The following is a 22,708-nucleotide window of genomic DNA, read 5'->3' on the forward strand; positions in this document are numbered from 1 at the left end:
TTGTGAGTTAATTCATATATATGTGTATATGTATATACATATATATATAATTCATACATATATACATAAAGTATATCAAACCTTTACTAGAAATATTTGATTCAAAGATTTTTTCCCAATTGATAATTTCCCTTATTATCCTAGCTATTTTGATTTTGCTCATGCAAAAGCCTTCCAATTTTATGCAAATGAAATTTCCCATTTATTTTTGTGTTCTCTTCTATTACTTGTTTTGTACAGGATTCCTCCTGTAATCATAGTTATGCAAGGTCATTCCCTACATTTTCACTTATTCATTCATCTATTTATGTTTGACTATTGACTTTTTTAGTTTATTCTTTTATTTTTTTTGGTGAGGCAAATTAAGTGCCTGGAGTCACACAGCAAGTGAGTGTTATGTGACCTGACTCCACAGCCAATGCTCTATCCACTGCACCAACTACCTGCCCCTACTTTTTTATTTTTTAAGAATAATTTGTCAGTTGATAAGCATTTATTAAGTTCCTACCATGTTCCAGGCACTGTGCTAAGTATTGGGGATACAAAGAGAGACAAAAGACAGTCCCTGCCCTCAATGAACTCACTCACAATCTAATGAGGAAGAAAACATGCAAAAATTATGCACAAACAAGCTACATATATGATAAACAGAAAATAATTAACAGAGGGAAGGCAGTAAAAATGAGAGGGTTCATGTAGAAGATGGGATTTTAGTTGGGATTTGAAAGAAGTCAGTGAAATCAGGAGATGGAGATGAGGAAGGAGAGTGTTCCAGGTATGGAGACAGCCAGAGAAAATGCCCTGAGCTGAGATAGAATGTATCATGTTAAAAAACAAAACAAAACAAAAACAAACAAACAAAAAAACCCCAAAACTACCAGGAAGTTTGAATCAGTGGATTGAAGCTTATGGGGTGGTGTGGGTGTGGGTGTAAGGTGTAAGAAGACTGGAAAGGCAAGGGGGGCTAGGTTATGAAGGGCTTTGATGCCAAACAGATGATTCTGCATTTCATCCTGGAGGTGATAGGGAGCCACTGGAGCCTTTTGAGTGGGAGAGAGAGGGTGTGTGTGACCTGCTCAGATTTCCATTTTAGGAAAATCACTTCAGTGGCTAAATGGAGAATGGAGAGAGACTTGAGGTGACGAGGGCCTGTACCAGAGGGGTGGCAGTAACAGAGGAGAGAAGGGCGTATTTGGGAGATATCAAAAAAGTGAAATCAACAGACTTTGACAACAACTTGGATATGGCGGACTGAGAAAGAGTGAGGAGTCCAGAATGAGTCCTGGGTTGCAAGCCTGAGGCACTGGGAGGGTGGGTGCCCTCTACAGTAATAGGGAAGGTTGGAGGAGCAGAGGTTTGGGGGGGGCGGGGAAGATAATGAGTTCAGTTTTGGACACATTGAGTTTACAGCGGTTCATTGGATAGAGTCCCAGGCCTGTAGTCAAGAAGACCTGAGTTCAAATCTGACCTGACCCTTATTAGTTGTGTGACCTTGGAGAAATCAATCAACCCGTTTGTCTCAGTTTCCTCATCTCTAAAAGGGGATGATAATAGCACCTACATTCCATGGTTGTTTTGAGGATCAAATGAGATAATATTTGTAAAAGAAATGCTTAATACAGTGCCTGGCACACAGCACTACATAAATGTCAATTATTATTATTGTTATCATATTTACTGGACATCCAGTTTCAGATGTCTGAAATAGTTGGGGAAGTGAGACTGGATGTTAGTAGAGGGGTTAGACCTGGATAGGAAGATTTCAGAATCATGATAATTATGTCCATTGGAGCTGATGAGATCACCAAGTGAGGTAGTTTTGAGGGAGAAGAGAGGAGGGGCCAGGACAGAGCTCATGGTTACAAGGGGTGATCTGGCTGAGGATCCATCCAGCAAAGCAGATAGAGTACAGACAGGTCAGACAGGTAGGAGGAGATCCTGAAGGAGAGAGTGATTGACAGCATCAAAGATGACTGAGAGGTTAAGAAGAATGAATGAGAAAAGTCCACTGGATCTGGCAACTAAGAGATCATCGGTCATTTTGGAGAGCACAGTTGGGGTGGAATGATGAGGCTGGAAGACAGATTTTAGAGGGTTAAAAGGAGAGTGAGAGGAAAATAATTAGCTCCTGATTGGAGCAGGTCTTATCAAGAGCCTGAGACACAGGAAGACAGTTAAGTGGGTTTTTTCTGAGGATGAGGAAGACATGGATATGTTTATAGGTAGTACAGAAGGAGCCACCAGACAGGGATATGACCTTTTGTCATCAAAGTCAAGTATCTATCTGGAACATGTTGAAGAAGGTGCTATAATTTGTTGGTCTAATTTTTTGACAAAGTGCTTTCCAGTTTCCCCAGCAATTCTTGTAACACAGGGAGTTTTCACTTTAGACCAGGGGTGCTTAACCTCTTTTTTTTTTTTTGTGATATGAACTTTTACCAGTCTGGTGAAGCCTATGAACCCCTTCTGGGAACAATGCCACATTTTATTTAGAGGTTAATGAAAATAAAGATGTACATTTCTGCTCTCCCCAAAGACCCCAGGTTAAGAATTCCTGCTACTAGTTCAAGTTCTTAGTTTACCTGTCATCATTCTCCCTACCAGATTCTAGAATTCTCTTCTTGACAGAAGGGACAGTCAGATTTTGTATTTGTATCCCCAGTGCTCAGTGCAGTAGTACTTAATGAATGCTTTTAAATTAATTAGATTTGATGGTTTCTCATTCTTGCTTATCTAGTCTAGTCTACTCATCTGCTTTATTAATGGCCCCGAGGAGTCTGATGGTGATTGATTTTCAATGTCACTTGAGATCTGAAAGTGCCATTTCTCTTTCATTCCTATCATGTATACACACGCATATGTGCATATATGTATGCATATGGACATACTGCCATACATGTATATGTATCTATGTCTATATCTATATTCTTTGAGATTCTAGATCTGAGGTCCTCCAATCATTTGAATAGTGCCATCTCGAGCCTCAGTTTCCCCATTTGTAATGGGGGGGTAAGGAGATCTCGATGATCTCAAGGCTCTTTCTGATTCTGCATTCTCTTATTCCGAAATCCCTTCCTCGCCTGGGCCTCAATTTCCCCATCGATATAACTGGACTGGGTTGCCCTCGAGAATGCCTACGCGTCACTGGCCTTGCGGTCCATTAACCAGTGAATGTGAACCCATCCGACCCAGGTGCACCAAAGGGGATGCGGATGCGCCTGCGCACTGGCCCAGCTCCACGTTCTCAGTCCCCCGCCCGCCCAGAGCCACTGCTCGCATGCGCGTTGCGATCCCGCCGTCGCGCCACAGTTCCAGTCACGTGGTGCTGTTGGGGCGAGCCGGGGAAAGCGGAAGTGTGGGCTGGCTGGAAAAGGGGGGTCGCAAGGGTTTGAGGGGGCCGCCAGACGGATGGGAAGGGCAGAAAAGGGGGGTGAGGAGCGAGCTGGCTGCCGTGGCTCCGGTGAGTCCCTCGCTCGGAGCCTCAGCCTTTCTCAGTAGGCGCCAACCCTCACACGGATGGGAGGATTTTCTCTGGGCCGAGGCCACTGCCTGGAGTGGGCGAGACCATCTTCTCTGCAGGGGGAGGGGCGCGTGCGCCTGTACTGGGGAAAGACCATTGTCCCGGAGTCGCGGGGGTGGGGCGCGGAGTGTGGAACCGAACCAATGAATGAGCAGGACGGGGTGGGCGCGCCCATTGGCTGGGGGGAGGGAAGGGAAAGGGACCGGTCTGGGTGGGTGAGGGGGGAGCAACCATTGTGTAAACGGGGTGGGGAAGTGAAAGCAGAGCTTCTGGGTACGTGGTGGGGCGCAGGATCTCCCCCTCCTTCTCCCCAATCCCCGTCTGTGAAATGCTGCCTAAGTGCGCCCCCCCTCCCCCCCGCCTATGGCAGGTCTTGATGTGCAAGGATCGCTGGGTGGGATATTTCCATATATGGAAATCGGTGGGCGGGGATCATTGCGGGCCTGGGGGGGGTTTGGGAGAGACCATTGTGGGTGTAGGGGGAGGGCGCACCCCTTTTTACCCATGAGTTAACTGAGACTCAGAGGGGGAGCTGGAAGGAAGGGGTGTTTTAAAGTTTGCAAGACGGGTTAGGAGTCCTCTTTACTGTGACCCATTGTACAGATGAGGAAACTGAAGCCCAGGGAGATGAAATAACTTGCCCCAGATCTCACATCTGTTTAGCATCAGGGACAGGATTCCAACCTAGGTCTCCTGGGATCATGGCTCTAGAGCCGGGTGTGGGGTGGGGGTGACCAGTCTCCCTTACATTATAAAGTAGGGGAGACCACGCAGGCAGTGATTCAGTAAACACAGATTAAGTGCCTACTGTGTGCTAGGTGCTCAGGATACAAAAAGAGGCAGAGAACAGCCTCTGCCTTTAGGAGCTTGCAATCTAATGGCATGAAATAGCAGGGATGGATTTGAACCCAGGGCCTCTGCCTTTCCACAGTTCCCCCAGGTCCACCTTCTCCTCCAGTCACATCGACAAGCATTGATTAAACCCCCACTGTGTGCGAGGCTGTGGGAAGGAAACCCAAGCAGCCATGTTGTGCCTAGGGCCTGGCACACAGTAGGTGCTCAATCAGTGTCTATTGAAGGAAGGAAGGCGGAAGCAGACTTCCCGGTGGCGTTCTCTGCCTTGTTCTCCCTGTTGTTGGAGGTCCCCATCCCTGGTCCTGCGGCCCTCAAAGGCAGAAGCAAAGACAAGCCAGGGTCCTGATCTGTCACGGTCCCTCTGTCCATCCATCGTATCAACAGCCAACGTCTGCAGGCGTCCCATTATCATCCCCATTTTTAGGATGAAGAAACCGAGGCTCCGATGCCTTTCCCTGAATCAGGAGTCTGACAAGTGTCAGAGGCCTAATTTGAACTGGGTGGGGGGCAGCACTCTGTGCCCCGGGGTGCCCCCTAGCTGCAGTGCACACAGTGCTTTTCTTGTGCTACCAAGAAGGGACCCGGATCCGCCCTCTGCGGGGGTGGGGGCCCCATTGTACAGCCTAGGTGCCTGAGGCTGAGCTCCCCTGAGGGGCCTGGGTTCCAACCTACCCTGCTGTGACACTCCCCTGGCCTCAGCTTCCTCATCTGTTGAGTGGGGCTCATGACACCTGCAGGACCTACTCCTGCGTGGGGAGCCCTGCGTGACAGATGCAGGTGACATCAGTCCTCTGGGGCCACATCCCACACAGGTCTTGTTCCACTGCTGACTGATTGTGATGAAATGTAGTCACTGAAGGTGCCTGGGGGACACCAGGCTGGGAGGAGTCTTCCCCCAGGGGTCCCTCTTGCTGCTTTGGAGGCTGTCCCAGTCATGCACACATGGGAGAGGGGTGGGTTCCAGCTGGTGGAGTCCAGCCCAGAGCACTGTCGAGACTCAGGCAAAGCTGCTGGGGAGGGCTGGGCTTTATGTCATGGGGCTTCGTGGAGGGCACTGGGGGACCCTGAGAGCTGCGGAAGGGCTGTCACCTGGGACAGGGGCTAGACTAGACTGTTTGGGCCAGGAGGGTGGCTCCAGCAGCATTGGGGGTGGGCAGGTGTAGACTGAGGTGGACTGATCGGACCGCGGAGCTATCCAAGAGTAGTCTGGCCTACCCTGCTGGTGCCTGCCTGGCAGGCCACCAGTGGTGGGAGATTCTTGTTCTAGTCTGGGTCAGACTCAGGGCTTGCTGCTGGGAGGTTCTAAGATCTGGGTGAGGGGCCGGGTAGTCTGAGGGGGAATAAGGAAGAATAAGCAGGGCATGGGTGGAGGCCAGAGATGGCCCAACTGAGGACCTTGGCAAGAGAGATGGTAGCATCGGAAGGAGCAGGGGTTGGCCTCCCAAGCACCACGCTATCAGGCGCCTGCTGCCTGCCAGGCCTGGCCTCAGGGCCAAAGGTGAAAGAAGACCCGGCCCTAAAGGAGCTCATCTTTGTTGGGAGATTCTGCTGTGGATGGGGACGTGGGCTGGGCCTCTACAGAGGAGGCTGGAGCTGGGCCGGGCTTATCGATGAGAGCTCGAAGGGGCTTCAGAGGGGAGGAAACGGGCATGGAAGAGTGAGGGGACATGTCCAAAGGACTCAGTGCCCTGAGTAAACCTGGCACTTCCCTGTCCAGAGGCGTGTGCTCTGCCCTGGCCTTTGGGTGGCTCCTCCATCTGCGTCCTGAGCTCCGAGGACAGCTGGAGAAGTCCCAGGTCTCCCGGGGTCTTCAGTTGAGGCTGGGGTGGGAGAGGGGGTGGCCAGGCACAGGGGCAGAGTGGCTCAGGACAGGCCTTGTGGAGGGAGGCCCTGTTCAGGTCATACCTCCCTTGATGGGGCCCCAGATCCTACAGCTGGTTGGCCCACGCTTGTCATTGTTGCTTGGCCATCCAAGGGAAACTTGATGGGCTTCCATGAATAAGAGGCCCCAGAGGAACGGACCAGTAGTAGTGGTGGGGAGCTTTATGGGCATTGGGGCGGGTCAGGATCAGAGCTCCCCTACCCTTCCCTAACCTAGAACCCTTCTCCATCCTGGCTCACTCAGTCATCGATTTAGAGCTGGAAGGGGCAGAGGGGCCCAGCTCCCCTGCAAGTGGCCATCCAGCCTCTGGTCAGAGACCTCCACAGGGTAGGGTCCCAAGTCAGAGAAAAAGAACGATGTGCAGAGATCTCTGGACCTGGAATCTGTACCGACACTTCTTAGCTGCATGACCAGGGTATTTTGCTGTTCCTTTCGAGCCTCAGTTTCCTCATAAGGAAAATGGGGGTAATAATAGCCTAATGACCACCTTTTCTGGGATGCAACATTGTCTGGAAAGTGCTTTGCAAGCCTTCCACACTGTGGAAGGTTCCACTCCCGTTGCCTCCACCCAGTTAGGATTGGGGTCAGACCTTTGTGTGGGGGGGAGCTGGGGGAGGAGGTCTGAAGGAAAAGACGACACTAGGATTCTGGAGGCCACGGGACTTGGGTGGGTCTGGGGGTGGTCAGGGGCATGTATTTTCAGAGAAGTGAGGGGCAGCTTTTTTTGCGGGTGGGCTATTTGGAAGGGGAATCAAAGTGATGACTGAGAGATCCATATGAAGGGAAGAGCTGAGGCAAGGCCCAGCTGCTGGAGAGACCACACTGAGATGGATGGAGGACTGGGGACTGCGTGGAATGAAGGGAGCCATCGTATGAGGGTCATTGTGAGAGGGAGCACGAACCCTCCATGGTGCACATCGAGGATTTCTGGGGCAGAAGTCCTTGAGTCCTGCTCACTTCAGGCTACAGAAGAGGAGAAGCTGAGGCCCAGAAAGTGGCTGAAACCTGCCTTCCCCAGGTCGTGCCCCAGGGATTCCAAGTGCTCATCCTTCTGTGTCTTCTCTGAGGTGCTTCTTTTCTCCCCTCGCTCCCCAGACTCCTCATTCCCGTCTTCACAGGCCTGAGCCATCCCTGGTGAGGGCTTCAGGCCCTTTCCTGGCCAAACCCTCTTTTTCCTGACCCCTTTCTCCAGGCGGCCTTCTGGGCTTCATTCTGCCTGCCTTTACATGCTTCTAGACCCCTCTAGGATTCAGACGTCTTGTCTCTCTGGCAGACATGGAGTACGACTCCACAGACCAGTGCAGACAGCTCAGGGAAGGTGTGAGTGCCCTACCACCCTGCCGGTTGTCTCCTCAGAGGCCCCACCATGTGAGGGAAGCAGGTCCCCTGGACACTATTCCTGGCCAGAAGAAGGGTTCTGGGGCCCTGGAGGCCCTACCACCCTGCCGGTCGTCTCCTCGGAGGCATCACCCCATGAGGGAAACAGGTCCCCTGGACACCACTGCTGGTCAGAAGGGCTCTGGGGCCCTGGAGGCCCTGAAGTCCATGGTAGGTGAGAGGTAGCTTTGCTATTAATTCCCATCCTGGCCTTGGCTAGGTCTGGGGGGGGGACACATTCGCATTTACAGGTCCTGCGGTGGGACAGAGTCTTGGGAAAGGTGAAGCCTGGAGAGGAGGGGGACTTTCCCAGGGTCACATAGGTAGTGGAAAGTGGGGCCAGGATTGGAACTCAGAACTTGGCTTCTGGGAATCCAGTCTAGTCCAGCAAGCATTAATGAAGTACCTACTGTGTGTAAGATGTGGTGGGCACAAAGACAAGTGGAAAAATTGTCTTGCCCTCAAGGAGCATTTATATCATCATCATCATCATCATCATCGCTGACATTTATGTGGCGCCTGCTGTGTGCCAGGCACTGTGCTAAGCACTTTACAATTATCTCATTGATCCTCACAACAACTGTGGGAGATAAGAGCTTTTATCATCCCCATTTTGCAGATGAAGAAACTTTCCCAGATTCATGGAGCTAGTTAAGTGAGGCCAGATTAGAAATCAGGTCTTCCTGACTGAGGGCTGTAGTGCTGCTTAGCTGGGAAGTCAAGCTGTAACCAGATCAGCAAAGCCATGAAATTTGGGGCGTTGGCACTAGCCAATGGGAAGAGGCAGGAGCAGCTTTCTGTGAGGAAGTGGGGAGTGAGCTGAGAAAGCATCCCAGGCATGGGGGACAGAGCCAAGCAAAGGTCCGGAGGCAGGAGAATGACTCCAGTACAGAGGAAGAGTCCGTGGTCTGGAACAGGATTTGTGAAGGGCAGCAGAGCATGAGGCTGAAAAGGCAGGAAGGGGCCAGGGTATAAGGAGCTCTGAAGGGTGACCCAGGGATTTTGTATTGATCTGAGAAGCATCGGGAAGCTGTGGGAGACCTTGAGCAGGACAGTGGCTTGGTCAGATGTGAGCACTGGTGGAATCATCCTGGCGGCTGAGGGAGGATGGGTCAGAGGGGAGATTGAGTGCTGGGAGACCAGGAGAAGGCTGTTGGGGTCAAGGTGGCACCAGGGCAGTGGCAGAGTCAGAGGAGAGGAGGGACTGGGCTAGGAGGGGCAGGGGTGGCACCTGGCTTCTGAGGCTGAGTGCCTGAAGGATGATAGTACCATTGATGGTCACAGGGACGTCAGGAAGACAGGAGGCTTTGGGAGGAAAGATCGTGAGATCAGTTTTGGACACGATGAGTTCAATATGTTTGTGGGCCATCCATTGCAAGATGCCCAGTAGACAGCTGGAGATGTGAGACTGGAGGTTAGTAGAGAGGTCAGGCCTGGAGGTCTGAGAGTCGTCGACATAGAGATCATAATTGAACCCATGGGAGCTGATAAGATCACAAGCAAAAGAGGATTGAGGGAGGAGAGAAGAGGGCTTGGGACTTGGGGCCTCCCACAGTTAGTGGACCTGGCCTAGAGGACAAGTTGGCTAAGAGGACTGAGGAGGAGTGGTCAGACAGGCAGGAGAGAGTAGGGTCATCAAATCTCAAGAGAAGACGGCAATTAATGGTGTCAAAGGGTCAAGATGTATGAGGTAAAGAGAGAGAGGAGAGAGAGAGAGACGGAGAGAGAGAAATAGAGAGAGAGGAGACAGATTGGAGAGAGGAGAGAGGGAGAGGGAGGAAAGAGAAGGATGGAGGGGTGGGGGAGGAGAAGATGCCAATTTCAGGTGGCTTTCTCAGAGTGTAGCCAAGAAAGGGGGAAGACATGTGCAATGGCAGCTAGCAGGGATGGATGGGGTGAGGGAGGGTTTTCTGAGGATGGAGGAGAGACAGATATGTTTGCAGGCAGTGAGGAAGCCGCCAGTGGAGAGGGAAAGATTGATGGTAAGTGAACCAATGGGGAGAGGGGCCAGTCCTCCAAAGGAGGGGGCATGGAGTGGACCACTTTGTTTAGGCCTGTTTAGGCATTCACCTTGGCTAGAAGGGCCGCTTCATCATGAGACTGGCAGAAAAGGATGTGGGGGAAGGCACCCGAACCATGTGAAATGAGGAGGAGGGGAGAAGATCAGCTCTTGGTGAATGGCCTAAAGTTTTTCAGTGAAATTGGAGGTGAGGCTCTCAGCTGAGCGGGTGGGGAGAGGGGAGCCTTGGGAGGTTTGAGGAGGATGGAAAAGGCTTGGGACAACTATTGTGGTGGGTGGGATAGTGAACAGATTATAACAGAGGTTGGCAGACTTCTGCAGAGGAAATCCAGCCATCGCCTGTTATTGTATAGTCCCTGATATAATAGTCAATTGCAATAAAAAATAATAAAATTCTGTTTAAAAATATAAAAAAATCATTCTTCACTTGGGAAATGGACAAGAACTGGGAGACAGGCCACTGGCCAGAGTTTGCCAGCCTTTGGCTTAGAGATCTGCCAAAGGCTTGCCTTGTGCCACGAGGGCCCTGTTGAGATTATGTGACATGAACTTGCAGGGAAGCCAGTCAGGATGGCTGTGTGATTTTCTCCAGCTTTGTTCAGCAGCATCTGAATAGGGGTGAGGGCAGTGACGCAAGATTGAGGTTTGTCAGGGCAAGATTAGCAATAAGTTAAGGGAACAACGGACTGGAGCCATGAGGCCAGTGAAGAGTTGACGTGATTCCCCAAGGGGTCAAGATGGAGAAGGGAGGCGGTGCAGCTATTTCGGTGGTGATGGTCTGGAAAGAACCGAGGGGTGGAGGGATCGAGGTCAAGGTGAGGACAGAGAACGGGATTAGGAGTCGTAAAGCAGAGGTAACGATGGAATTATAAAACATTATGATCACAGAAAGGGACTTCAGAGTTCATGAGCACTTGGGTGTGGCTGAGGTGAGGTGGAGCAGTCTTGGGAAATGAAGTTGAGGAACTGGCAGGTTATCAGTATGCAGGCTGAATTCAGTCTCCTGTAGGGAAGGAGACCCAGAGCCAGACACAACTCACCGAGGAGGAAAGGAGAAGGGCCTGGGGCTGCCAGATAGCAGCCGCCTTAATCTTGACTTGGTAAAAATAGGGACTGAATGAACCTCAGGGGCAGAAGCTACGGAGTGACAAGGGCAAGGTTGTAGGTGGCAGCGGGGAGCGCAAGGCATTCCTATCCCCCACCGCGACAAGTCGCGATTCTCTTCTGCTCTGTTGGTAAGGAACGACCGCTGGCAGGACAGAGGAGCAGTGGATTCTAGGGGGAGGATCAGGAGGGGGGACAGTTTTGTGTGCCTGCTTTTCTGTCTGCTGGGAGAAAGGAGAATCCAAAGAAGAGTGGACAGCAGCTGCGGAGCGGATGGAGGATGTCAGCCAGTCGCTTCTCGTTACTGGCTCTGTTTCTGCTTTCTCTCCCAAGGAGAGCGCTCTTGGCCTTGGAGAAGAAAGATCGGAAAAGCCCACCTGGCCTTGCGAGGAGCTCGAGTGAGAGAGCTCCCCATTGCCATGAATGAACCCAGTGCTAGGCTGGTGCAGCAGCTTGATTACGAGTCCTGCTTTTTTGTATTCATCTGAGGCGGAGCAAATTTTGTTCCAGTCTCTCGATTTTATTCTGTCTTTATTGTCTATTACAAATTTAATTTTTCAGTTGTTTCTTACAAGCAGCACATTGTGGGTTTTGTTTTCTTATCTAATTATCACTCTTGTTTTATTGGATTATTTATTGGATTATTTAATCCATTTATATTTAAAGTTATCAGAATTAGGTTTATATCTTCCTCCATTTGTCTCTAATATTGTTTTTTTTTTCTGAATTAGGATTTTCCCTCATTTCCTCTGTAAAGACTACTTTTTCCTCCTTCAATTATTTTAGCTTAATCTATTTTAAGGCAACCCTGTTCTCACTGGCTCTCTTCCTCAAACCCTCAAGCCCTTGCCCCACTCCTGTTTGTTATCCCCTTCCCTAGTTTTGCTTAAACATAATTAGTTTCTTTTCATCTTTCCCTCTTTTTTCTCTGTTAGGTAAAATCTTTCTCCCTTTCCTCCCCTTCAACTAATTTTCTTTTAGGTTTTAAAATTTCATGTTCTGCCTGTTTTTCTAAGAAGGATTTCTTCTCTCTGTTCTCTTTATTATTTCCCTTCCCTTTCTGTGGCTTCTAGTCTTTCATCCTTTGATTAACGGTCCTAACACTCATTTAGTCCTTTTTTAGTTTCTGTCTTTCTCATGGAAATTAAACCTACCAAGGCACCTCGTTTGAGTTCCCTCTTCTAAACAGTTTCTGTGAGATTGTCTTGGCGGTCTTACCCCCAATCCCCATTTATGTGTTGTGCCTCTATTTTAGATATACCAGTTACTGTAGTTCATAGAGAAGATACTGCTCTGTGCTAGGAATTTTTCTTTGTCTCCAATTGTGCAGTTCAACATTAATCTTTGTCCTTCCTATACCATTTTTTTCTCCATGGTAATTTTTTTTTTTGCCTTTTTCCATGAAATCTCCTCCCTGAGTCCAGGCCCTCCCACTCTTCTGCATGCCAGCTGTTCCCAGGAGCTCTGATTTCTCTCCTTCTGAGGCAGGATGAGTGGAGTCTCTAAGCCCCACAGATTATACCCATTGTAAGGTCCCCATCTCCATGTCTCTTCCCCCATGGTAGGCTTCTTCAGTGGGATCCCTTCCCACCATTGTTTCAAGGTTCCTGCCTTCCTTTCCCCCGTTTCAATCCCTTTGCCTCCTTGCCTATTCTCTGATAGACTTTCTTTTTTTCTGAGAAACTACAGAAGTTTTTTCCCTTCATTGTTAGCCTTTGACTTGATTAGAGTATATCGCATTCTCCTCTCTCTTTTTCACCTCTTTCCTTTTATGCTTCCTCCCATTCTGTAATTTAGTCCCACAAAAATCACTGATTCACTTGTAGACAGAGTATTGGGAGGCTTTGCCCATGAAGTTTTGGGTCTCTTTCTCCACCATCACTTCTATTTGACTCCTGCTTTCATCCTTGTCTCCCTGTGTAATATTTAGGAGGAAATTTCTCAGTGGGCTCTCTGATGTTATTTTGTTGTTGTTGTTTTCATTAACTTCACAAATATATTTCTCTTTTTGTGTATTTTCTCTTCTTTTAACCCCAGGGTAATTTATTTCATTATCTGTGCCTTCCTTGTACCTTGCTATATTTGTTTACTTTTCTTTTATTTCTGTTGTCGAGCAGACAATTTGTTCAGGTCTGGTTTTCTTCTTTGGAATGCATCAGATGTTCCTTTTTACTGAGTATCTACCTTTCTGACGAATGGTTAGGTTCAAGTTTGGAGGGTTCGTTACCTTGAGCTGCATCTGGAGTGCCTTTGCTCTTCTGACACATCATATTCCATTCCCTCTTGCAGTTTCTGGTGCATGCAGAATAGTTTTGTTACTTGAATTTTCTTTCTTCTATATTTGAAGGTCTTTTCCCCTGGTCAATTGCAAAACTTGTTGTTTGGCATTGGAATTATTCAATTTAACCACTGTTTGTCTTAGAGTTTGCAGTGTAGGGTTTGTTTGTTTTTTTTTTTTTTAACCTAGAGGTGACTGTGGATTCTTTCACTTGGCTGTTTGTTTTCTGTGTTCAGAGGTTCTGGAAATCTTTCTCGTATTGTTTGCGGCATTATGCTGTTTAGGTTTTTTGACTTGTATGTATAGAGATCACGTTTTCTTCTCATGCTACTGCTTTCTGCTTGTCTTCTTCCAGATTGTCCTTCACTTCTTGCATTTACATTCCCAGTCAGTACTTTTCTCTTTTGTTTTTCTCAGTAGTTAGCCACCAAGGAGTCAGGTTTTCCAGTGCTGCCTTTTTTTTCCTGCTGTGCAGGCCAGAGATTCTGCTTTTACAATTCTGATTTCCCAGCCCTCCAGGGATTCCTCAGGAGGCTAGGCCTCTCACCTGTTGATTCATTTTCCTTTGTCAGCAACATTTATTAATAGCTATTTGGACTTTTTAGCTGTTCTTAATATCTTTACTCTTGGTTTATTTTATTTTTGTCACTTTCAGTTTTATTGATGTATTTTGTTTTGACATTAATACATTTACAGATTACTTCTATTTTGGGAGATATCCTTCATAATGAAGCAAAACAGTTAAGTAATAAAACTAAAAACCCTGGTGACCTCATCTGAAAGTGCATGCAACATTTCACATATGTAGCACTGGGACTCCCACCTTTCCTATTTTAAAAAAGTTAACAGAAACATATTTTCTTTCACTCCTACTTTCCCATCCCATTGAATTAAAAAAAACCAAATTTCTTTTGATAAATATGCAGAATCAAGCAAAACAAATTCCTCCAATGGCTGTACACAAAAATCTATGTTTCATTCCCACCCTCAATCTGTCATCTCTCTGACATGGATAGCGTGTTTCATCATCATTTCTCTGTAATCTTGAATGGTCATTGCATATCATGGTATTATTGGTCAGAGTTCTGGCAGCTTTTTTTTTTTTTTTTTGTTACCAGATTGTTGTCAGTGTGTAAATTATTTCCCTGGCTCTCCTTGCCCATTGCATTGGTTTTTAGTTTAAAAAGTCCTCAAAATTGTTCAGTTTTGAAACGTTGATGTTTAGAGTCTAAATTGTCCTGGCTTCACGCCCTCCTCTGCATCAGTTCATACAAGTCTTTTTGTGTCTTTTGAAACCCCCTGTTTCTTCATTTCTTATGGCATAGTAGTGACCCATCACATTCACATACCACAGCTTATTCAGCCATGTCCCCATTGATGAGCATCCCCTTAATTTCCAATTTTTTGCCATCTCAAAAAGAGCTATTATGAATATGTTTTGTACAAGTAGGACCTTTTTCTCTCTCATTTGTCTTTTGTGGGCCTAGGCCTAACAGTGGTACAGCTGGGTACCATTCCCTATTATTTCCTTGAATGACCATGCCCATTCACAGCTCCGCCAGGAGTGCGTTGTTGTTCCTGGTTTCCCACAGTCCATCCAACATTTACCGTTTGCCTTTTTGATCATCTTTGCCTCTCGGGTGGGTATGTTAGAAAAATCTGAAACAAAAATCTACTACAGTGAGTGAGTGAAGGAAAGTCTTTATTATGCTTCTCTCGAGAGAAGCAGGCACAATGCACTTTAGTAGCACGTGGGCACTGGTGTAGTGGTAGAATCAACTTTTAAACCGTTAGTAAGATCTATACTCCACCCATCAGGGCCCCTATTGGTCTAGTTCATCTGAGTTACACCCTTCCTGGACAGCCTATCACATATTTGCCCATGTTCTGTTAACTCCACCTACTTCATGGGTCCCATGTTCAAAATGGCGGCTATCTCCACCCTTGGGGTGTGTCAGTTCATATTCAGTAAGCTTATTAAGCAAGCGCAGTGGAGAAAAGCTTTTGCCTGGTAGAAGCCCAGTCCTTGAACCCGACTGGTAGCAACCAGTTTCGCCTCTCGGGCTCTTTCTTGAGGAGCTGGTTGTTTATAGAAAAGTTTGGAGCGCTTTCTGATTGGTTGAGGGGCTGTCCGCAAGATCTTGGAATGCCTTATCCTGCTGTGGAAGTCTAGCCCCAGGTATGGGAACAGGGACTCTTTTTGCCTTCGTATCCCCAGCACTTGGCCCAGTGCCTGGCACGCAGTAGGCACCTAAAAAGTGCTTGCTGACTGAGTCTGCTTTCCCTTGCTGGGGTTCCTGGCACCCCATGGAAGCAGCTGAATCACTCTGTCTCCTCTGTGTGGCTCAGAGAAAGGGTGCTGTCCTCCTTCTTCTTGGTCACGGGTCCCAGAAGTCGTATTCAGATCTTTAGATCAGAGTACCCTAAATCTAGAGCCAGAAGGGGTGTTAGATGGCATTGAGGCAATTCCCTCATTTTACAGATGAGAAAACTGAGGCCTTCTAAAGGGAGCAGACGTGTCCGAGGTCACACATAGTCAGTGACAGAGCTGGGACCCAGGTCTTCTCCAAAGGCCAAATCTAGCGTGCTTGATGTGGCCCAGATGAATTCTGCCCTTGGGTGCCGAATGAAAGACCAAATGGGGGAGATGCCTGAGCCACTGCTGGCGGTCTCTGAAAGGTCATGGAGATGGGGAAGGGCAGGGTGGAGCCAGTGAGTTTCACTTCAGTTCTTGTGGAGATCCCTGACATAGGATTGAAGGGGAGAGACAGTATAGCATCATGGATAGGGAGCTGGCCTTGCAGTCAGGAGGAGCCCCCTGTCCTGTCCTGTCCTGTCCCATCTGGATGGTCCTGGGCAAGTCACTTCAGTGCCCCTGGCAGTGAAGGAGCTGGTCTGAAGCCCTGCCCGCCAGGCTCCCTAGGCTGATGCACTCACAGGGCAGGTTTGAAAAAAGGAGGGTTGGTGAGCACCCATCCACCAAAGCCAGCAGCAGGGCTCCCTCAGGATCCGGTGAGGCCACCCGCATCTCATCGTGTGCTTCGGGGTGATGGGATCAGGAGATCCAGGGACAGGATGGGAATAAGCATTGATTAAGCACCCTGATGTGCCATTCAAAGGAATGCTGTGGGGTAGTTTGCCTAATCAGGACTGAGAAAGGTCTTAATTAGCCACAATACTGGGCCATATTAAAGCAGCAAAACCCAATACAGATAAATAGAATGGTATTTTCTTGGGTTCAAAAAATCAACTTCACAGGTACATAATGGGGAGCCTTGACAATCCAGCAGACTGAAAATTCAGTGTCAGTCAATCAACAAACATTGATTAAGCGCCTTCTGTGTGCCAGTCACTGTGCTGAGACCAAAAACAAAGGAGCTGATGGTCTGACTGACAAATATGGAGGGCTCCTGTTGAGGGCCGTAGGGCCGGGCTCCCTGTGCTCTGTCTTGGCAGCTGCCTCCCTAGCAGGGGCCCAGTCCTCGTGCCCCCTTCCTTCTTCCTCCTCTGCCTCTGTCTTCAGAGAAACACAGAGTTAGAGAAAGGCAGAGCCCAGGGGCAGCCCTCCAAAGCCATCTCGCCTAAGTCTCTTTCACAGCCTATGGGTCCGATGAGCATCAGCATCTTGGCCTTTGGGGATGGCTCATTTCCTTCTCTGAACCTGCCTCCCTCCCTGCTGCCACTGCTACCTTCCCGGGGCCCTTAGTAGGTCAGGTCAACAAGCATTTATTAAGCATCTACTACATGCCAGGCACTGTGCTAAGTTCTGGGGATGCAAAGAAAGGCAGAAACAGCCCCTGCCCACAAGGAGCTCATACAAACAAGATCTACAGAGGACCAATAAAAACAATGAATAGAATGAAAGCACAGAAATTAAAATTGGTAAAGAAGGTGAGAAGCTGGGGCTTGAAGGAAGCCAGGGGAGCGAGCAGGCAGAGATGATGAGGGAGAACATTCTAGTTGTGGGAGACATAAAAAACACCCAGAGTCAGGAGATAGAGGGTCTTGTTCTGGGGGCAGCCGGGAGGCCGGTGTCACTGGATGGAAGAGGACAGTACGTTTTGGGGAGTGAGGCAGAAGAAGACTGGAGAGGTGCAGGGGGGAGGGGCTTTAAATGCCAAACAGCATTTCGTATTTGGTCCAGGAGGTGATGGGGGGGTTTGTTGAGTAGGGGGTGACATGGTCAGTCCTGCACTTTAGGAAAACCCCATTGGCGGCTGAAGGGGGGATGGACTGGAGTGGGGAGGGACTACAGCTATTGCAGTGGTCAGGCTGTGAGGTGATGGGGCCTGCAAGAGAATGGTGGGGGCAGTGCCAGAGGAGAGAAGGCGGTATATTTTGAGAGGTGCTGCAGAGGTGATATCCTCAGGCCTTGGCACCAGCTTGGATAGGAGGTAAGAGATAGTGAGGAGCCCAGGATGACTCCTAGAGTGTGAACCTGGGAGGTGGGTGTAGGTGCCCTCAAGAGTCATAATAACCTTTTGTCTTTGGCTTTCCCAGGGACTTGGGGTGGCCTGTTTCTGATTTCATTTAACCCACAATTTCTTCCTTTCCCAGGAGCCTAAAGTGTCCCCAGAGGAAGAGGAGGAGCAGCCAGCAGCCACGGGGGAGCCAGAGCAGGGAGCTGGTTCCATCCGGGGCCTCGTCCATCTCATTAGTGATGATGGGGTCCACTCTGCAGCCCGTCTAATCCGAGGCAGGATAGTGGCCTCCACAGCCGAGGTTGTGGCTGAGGCTTCTGGGGAGGCCCCAGCCGAGGAGGAAGGAGAGTCAGAGGCAGCGTCGCCTGGCTCCCAGGCGGGCCTCGAGGTCAGGGAGGGCCTTGTGGAGGATAAGCGATTCCTGTGTGTAGCCTGTGGCAAACACTTCAAGCGGGCGTGGGAGCTGTTCAGCCATGAGGTTGTCCATACCTCAGCTCAGCCCTTCCGCTGTGCCCTGTGTGATGCCGCCTTCAAGCGTCATTCTGATTTCAAGAGTCATGGGCTGGTCCACAGTGAGGGGCGGCCCCACACCTGTGAGGCCTGTGGCAAGGGCTTTAAGAGAGCCAGCAACCTGCAGGTAAGCCAGGGGAGAAGAGGGGCAGGTGGGCTGGGAGGGAGTGAGAGAAGATGGAGGAGAGAGAAAGGCAAAGAGGAGGTGCTGCGGAAAGAGAGGCAAGGAGACACACTGAGAAAGAGAAGATGGTGAAGTGGGGGGAAGGAAGATAGAAGGAGGAGAAGGAGATGTGGTGGACAGGACATTGGGGAGGGGAGGGGGAAGGGGAGACTTTGAGAAAGAAGACGGTGAACAGGGAAGGAAAGATCAGAGGTTTGGAAAGGAGGAGGGAGAAGGGGAGATGTGGAGAAGACGTTGGGAAGGGGAAGAAGGAAAAGAGGAAGGGGAGGGGGGTGCAGACAGGCTGGAGAAGGAAGGAGGGAGGTCAGTCTCTCTCCCTGTGTCCCTCCGAGGTCCAAGGTCATTCCTGCTCTGGTCTCATTTTCCTCCTTTCACAGACTTGACCCTAGGGTTGACCAGGTCAACTTATACCTGTCCTCTTTTCCTGAATCCCTTGCCCCCTCGTTGTCTCAAAAGTCATGCCTTGCCATGCCCTGACATGGGTTACTACCACCATCTGTCTTCCCTGTTCCTAATGCTGAACTATTGGGTAAAGTCAAATGACTGTGCTGACCACAAACGCCCACTGTCGTCTCCACTGAGCTCCTTCCGCTTCTCCCCTGTTCTCTACCCCTTCCCAGCCCTCCCCTACTCACTTCTGTGTTACAGTCTCAGAGGATGACAAGGCCCTTCAGGCCAAAAGAAGCCGGTGACCCCATTCCCTCCCTTTTCCTCGAGGAGTTTGCTTCTTTAATCATTTTCCCTCCTGTCTTTCATCCATGTTAAAATGCTCTTTAGCTATCGGTTGCTTACCGATGTGCCCAGTTCTCTCTCGGCTTTAGAAAACCTTCCCTTTATCGAGACATCCCCTCAAGCCCTTGTCATATATTTCTCCCGAACTCCAGTCTGCTATTACTGACTTGCTCCTGGGTGTCGCTCATCCGTGGCTGTCTTGAGCTCAGCATTTTGAAGATGGAACTCATTATTTGTTCTTTGAGGCGTACCCTTCCTCGAGTTTACCCTCTTTCTGTCCAGGGCCCCACTGTCCTTTAAGTCACCTGGGCTCCCGATAACTCTTTTATTTGCTTCCCACAGCCAATGAGCTGTGAAGTCTTCGACTCTTCCTCTTCCGTATCTCTCAACCATCTTGCTCAACTTCAGACTTCAGACCCACTCTAGTCCATTCTCTGAACAGCTACCAAAGCACAGGTGTGACCATTTTACTCCCTCACTCAAAAACACCCAGTGGCTCCCTATTGCCCCTAGCGTCAGAAGCAGACTTTTCAGCCTGACATTTAAAGCCCTCCGTAATATGGTGACCACCTACCTTTCTAATCTTCTTTCACACTGTTCCCTGTCCTTTACTCCTGGTTTTAGGCACACTGACCTTCTAGCTACCTGTTCCCTCTTCACAACATTCCCTTTCCTTCTCTTGGTCTTACGCCTCTGAAATGCTCTCCCTTCTCCTCACCTCCCCCTCTGAGACTCCCTGGCTTCCTTCAGAACACAACCCTGGTGCCTCCTGCATGAGGTCTTTCCTGATCTCTCTGTTAGCGCCTCATCCATCTTGAAATTAAGCAGTCTTGTACATAAAGTAAATATTTTATATATGCTTGCATATTTATATAAAGCACAGTAGGGTCAACCGCACTTATTTGTAGGTCAATGTCCTGCTTCTTTACTCATTCCCATGTTTCCTGATATTATCTCAAGCTCTGTAGCAGGGGTTCCCAACCTATTTTGTTGAGTACCATTTGGCTTTTCAGTAAACCTTTCCCTTTCCCCTGTTCGGTGTGAAAAGAAGCATATTCTAGTGTTTACTATGCATTTGTAAGGATAATCCCAGGATTTTATGATTTCACTGGTTGGAATAAAATTCAGTTTCTGGAATATTTCAGTAGAATAATTTAGTTATTTATCTATCTTCCCCATGCTCCCTTGACAAATTTCTCATACATTCTGCATATCCCTGATTGGGAATGCCGCCCCTAGAGTAATTCAGGGGTATTTTGGGATATTTTCTTTATCCTTATTAATAAAATTTCAACATGTTTCTCACAAATTAGATTTCATTTCCATCCCAGTTCATGAAATATTATTTATTTAATTAATCAAAGAACTTTCCCAAATACTAATTACTCATACTTCCTTTTAAACCAAATCAATTGTGTGATTAAATAAATGTTAACATTACTGAATACAAAATTTATCAATAAATGAAATGAATAATAAACAGAACCACAGTAATTGTTTATAGTATTTTGACCATGAGAAAAGTCACAGCCAGAGTCGCCTCAAATCCTAACTATAAGCAGATGACTGACCTCTCTTCACTTCTGGAAACCTGAAGCCACCATTCAGCTCATTTCAGATACTGATTAAAGCTTTCCAAGAAGCCTCTTCCTATTTCTCCTCAAGAGTTAAATTCAGTCTCTTCAGAAACGTTATATTAGTCATTTTTCCCTCCCTTTAGCAAGCACAAAAAATTCTTTCTAGAATATACTAAGTGCTAATTCCTCAGACTCTTTACAGAAAAAAATTCCCCCGTAACATAAATGTTAAGGCAGTTCTCACAAGGAAAAAAGTCTATCCTTTCGTTTCTTTGCCCTCCTCACAGTTTATTTCACAAATCTCCCAAATCCAATATAAAAACACACACAGTCTCCCGATTTGTTAGGGAGCCCCTCGTAGCAGGCCATTTTCAGTGGTAACACCCAAACGACAAGTTCAGCTGTTTTATCCGCGACGTTGTATTTGGCTCCTAAAGGTCCAGTGGTAACAGTATCCGTGATGGCTCTGAAGAGCCCAGCGGGGCGGAGCGCATCTGCTTTTGTGTTTTCTTAGCCGCCCCTCTCCCCCTCCTGGAGTGGTAAGATCCCCTGCTCTTACAGAATGCTTGGCGCGCGGGATGCACTTAATAAATACTTGCTGAATAAAACTGATGAGTTGACTTGAATTGAGAAGGCCAAGGCACAGGAACAGAGGTGGCCAGGTGGAGAAAAGTGAGACAGGAGGGAGGGAGAGCGGGGGGGGGCGGGGGGGGCAAGGGCGGGGCGGGCAGCTCCGCCCTCCCCTCCTCCAGGAACACCGCCGCATCCACACCTTCCCCTGCCCGGCCTGCCCGAAGCGCTTCAAGTCGCCCTACCAGCTGCAGCGGCACTCCTCGCAGCACGCCTCGCGTACAGCCACAGCTTGAGCGTGCACGAGCGCGTGCACACCCGGGCGTGGCCCTTCGCCTGCCCGCTGTGCGCCAAGGCCTTCAAGCAGTCCAACGCGCTGACCTCGCACCGCCGCGTGCACTCGGGCGAGCGCCCGTACCCGTGTGCCACGTGCGGCAAGGCCTTCAAGCAGTCGAACTACCTGGCGGTGCACCAGCGCTCGCACAGCGGCGAGCGGCCCTATGCCTGCCCCACGTGCGGCAAGGCCCTTGCCCGGCCCTCGCTGCTCGTGCAGCACCGGCGTGTGCACAGCCCTGCCCGCCCCATCGCCTGCCGCTGCTGGACTTCAAGGACTTGGCCTATCTCGCTGTGCACGAGAAGGTGCACACGGGAGACGCGCCCTGCAAGTGCCTCGTCTGCGGCAAGGCCTTCACCCACCCCAGCAACCTGCTGCAGCACGGGAAGGTGCACAGTGACGGCTGAGGCCTGCGGAGGGGGTGACAAGGAGAAGAGGAGGGAACGGGCCCCTGCCCCTTGACGGAAGGACAGCCGGCATGCCGAGGCCCCCGTGGCAACGGCTGGAGGTGGCCCAGGCCAGATGGACAGACCTCCCCTGGGATGGCTGCAAGGCGAGGGAGGCTGCCTGCCTGTGTGGCACCTGTAGAGGTGGTGCTGGGTGGGGTGTGGCCTCACTGAAGATCATCGCGAATGTGAGCAACAGGCCCCAGCATCCGGCAGCTGCGGGTTTGCCATGGTTTGGTCTTTCCAGGGAATGGGGAGAGGAACAAGTAGTTGGGTCTTCAAGCAGGTCTTGCTTTATGTGGGATCTGAGAAGACTGGAGGTGCCCTTCTGGAGCTGCCAGTGTGTCCTTCGTGGAGTCTGAGGGTGGAATGAGGAAGTGGCAGGGCCCCCGGAAGGTTTGGACCCCAGGCTTCTGCCACACTGCTCCGCTCATGGGCTTTCACCGAGCTTCTTGGGAGCCCCAGTGTGTCCTAAGTGCAGGGGGAGCGTGTTTGGGAGCTGTGGAAATGGGAATACCAGAGCACGTAGGGACGGAGTGAAAGGGACTAGGCAGGAGGCCGGGCCAGCTCCTGGGGTGTCATTTCATGGAAGGCTCTAGGCCCGGATGCTGTGGGCGAAGTGATTCCTTCCCTTCCTTTCCTGTTCACACCACATCTGTGTTCACTGGGTGATACGGGGGTAGCCCATTGAATGGCCTCTGTATTCTGTGGGAAGCCCGACTGGAATGCTATTGGGACTTTTGGGAAGCTAACAGGGCTCCCGGAGTGTCTGGAGTGGAGGAGTGGGGAATACCATGTTAGTCCAGTAGACAACTTGTATCAACTGCCAGGACCTCTCTGTGCTTGGGTGGGAGGGGCCAAGTGAAGACCCCCCTCCCCCACCCCCTTTCTCCTGCTG

The 22,708-nt window shown here is 49.6% G+C and overlaps 1 protein-coding gene across 1 annotated transcript; it reads left to right on the forward strand.

The window, feature by feature from the left end:
- Positions 1-7,532: 7,532 nt before the first annotated feature.
- LOC114041079 (zinc finger protein 517-like) lies at positions 7,533-21,826 on the forward strand. Its single transcript, XM_027859312.1, has 5 exons — positions 7,533-7,805; positions 17,594-18,094; positions 18,772-18,839; positions 20,898-20,999; positions 21,178-21,826. The coding sequence occupies exons 1-5, from the start codon at positions 7,533-7,535 to the stop codon at positions 21,824-21,826; spliced, it is 1,593 nt and encodes a 530-aa protein (XP_027715113.1).
- The last annotated feature ends 882 nt before the right edge of the window (positions 21,827-22,708 follow it).

Source organism: Vombatus ursinus, unplaced genomic scaffold (assembly GCF_900497805.2).
Source record: "Vombatus ursinus unplaced genomic scaffold, bare-nosed wombat genome assembly UNPS02014165.1, whole genome shotgun sequence".
NCBI lineage: Eukaryota > Metazoa > Chordata > Mammalia > Diprotodontia > Vombatidae > Vombatus > Vombatus ursinus.

Excerpts from the sequence above, each read along its gene's own strand:
- LOC114041079 (XM_027859312.1), top strand. The coding sequence starts at position 7,533 with ATGGAGTACGACTCCACAGACCAGTGCAGACAGCTCAGGGAAGGTGTG. Across the intron at positions 18,095-18,771 it reads AGAGAGCCAGCAACCTGCAG|CCCTCCCCTACTCACTTCTG; the intron begins GTAAGCCAGGGG and ends ACCCCTTCCCAG. Across the intron at positions 21,000-21,177 it reads CCTCTCCCCCTCCTGGAGTG|GGCGGGGCGGGCAGCTCCGC; the intron begins GTAAGATCCCCT and ends GGGGGGGGCAAG.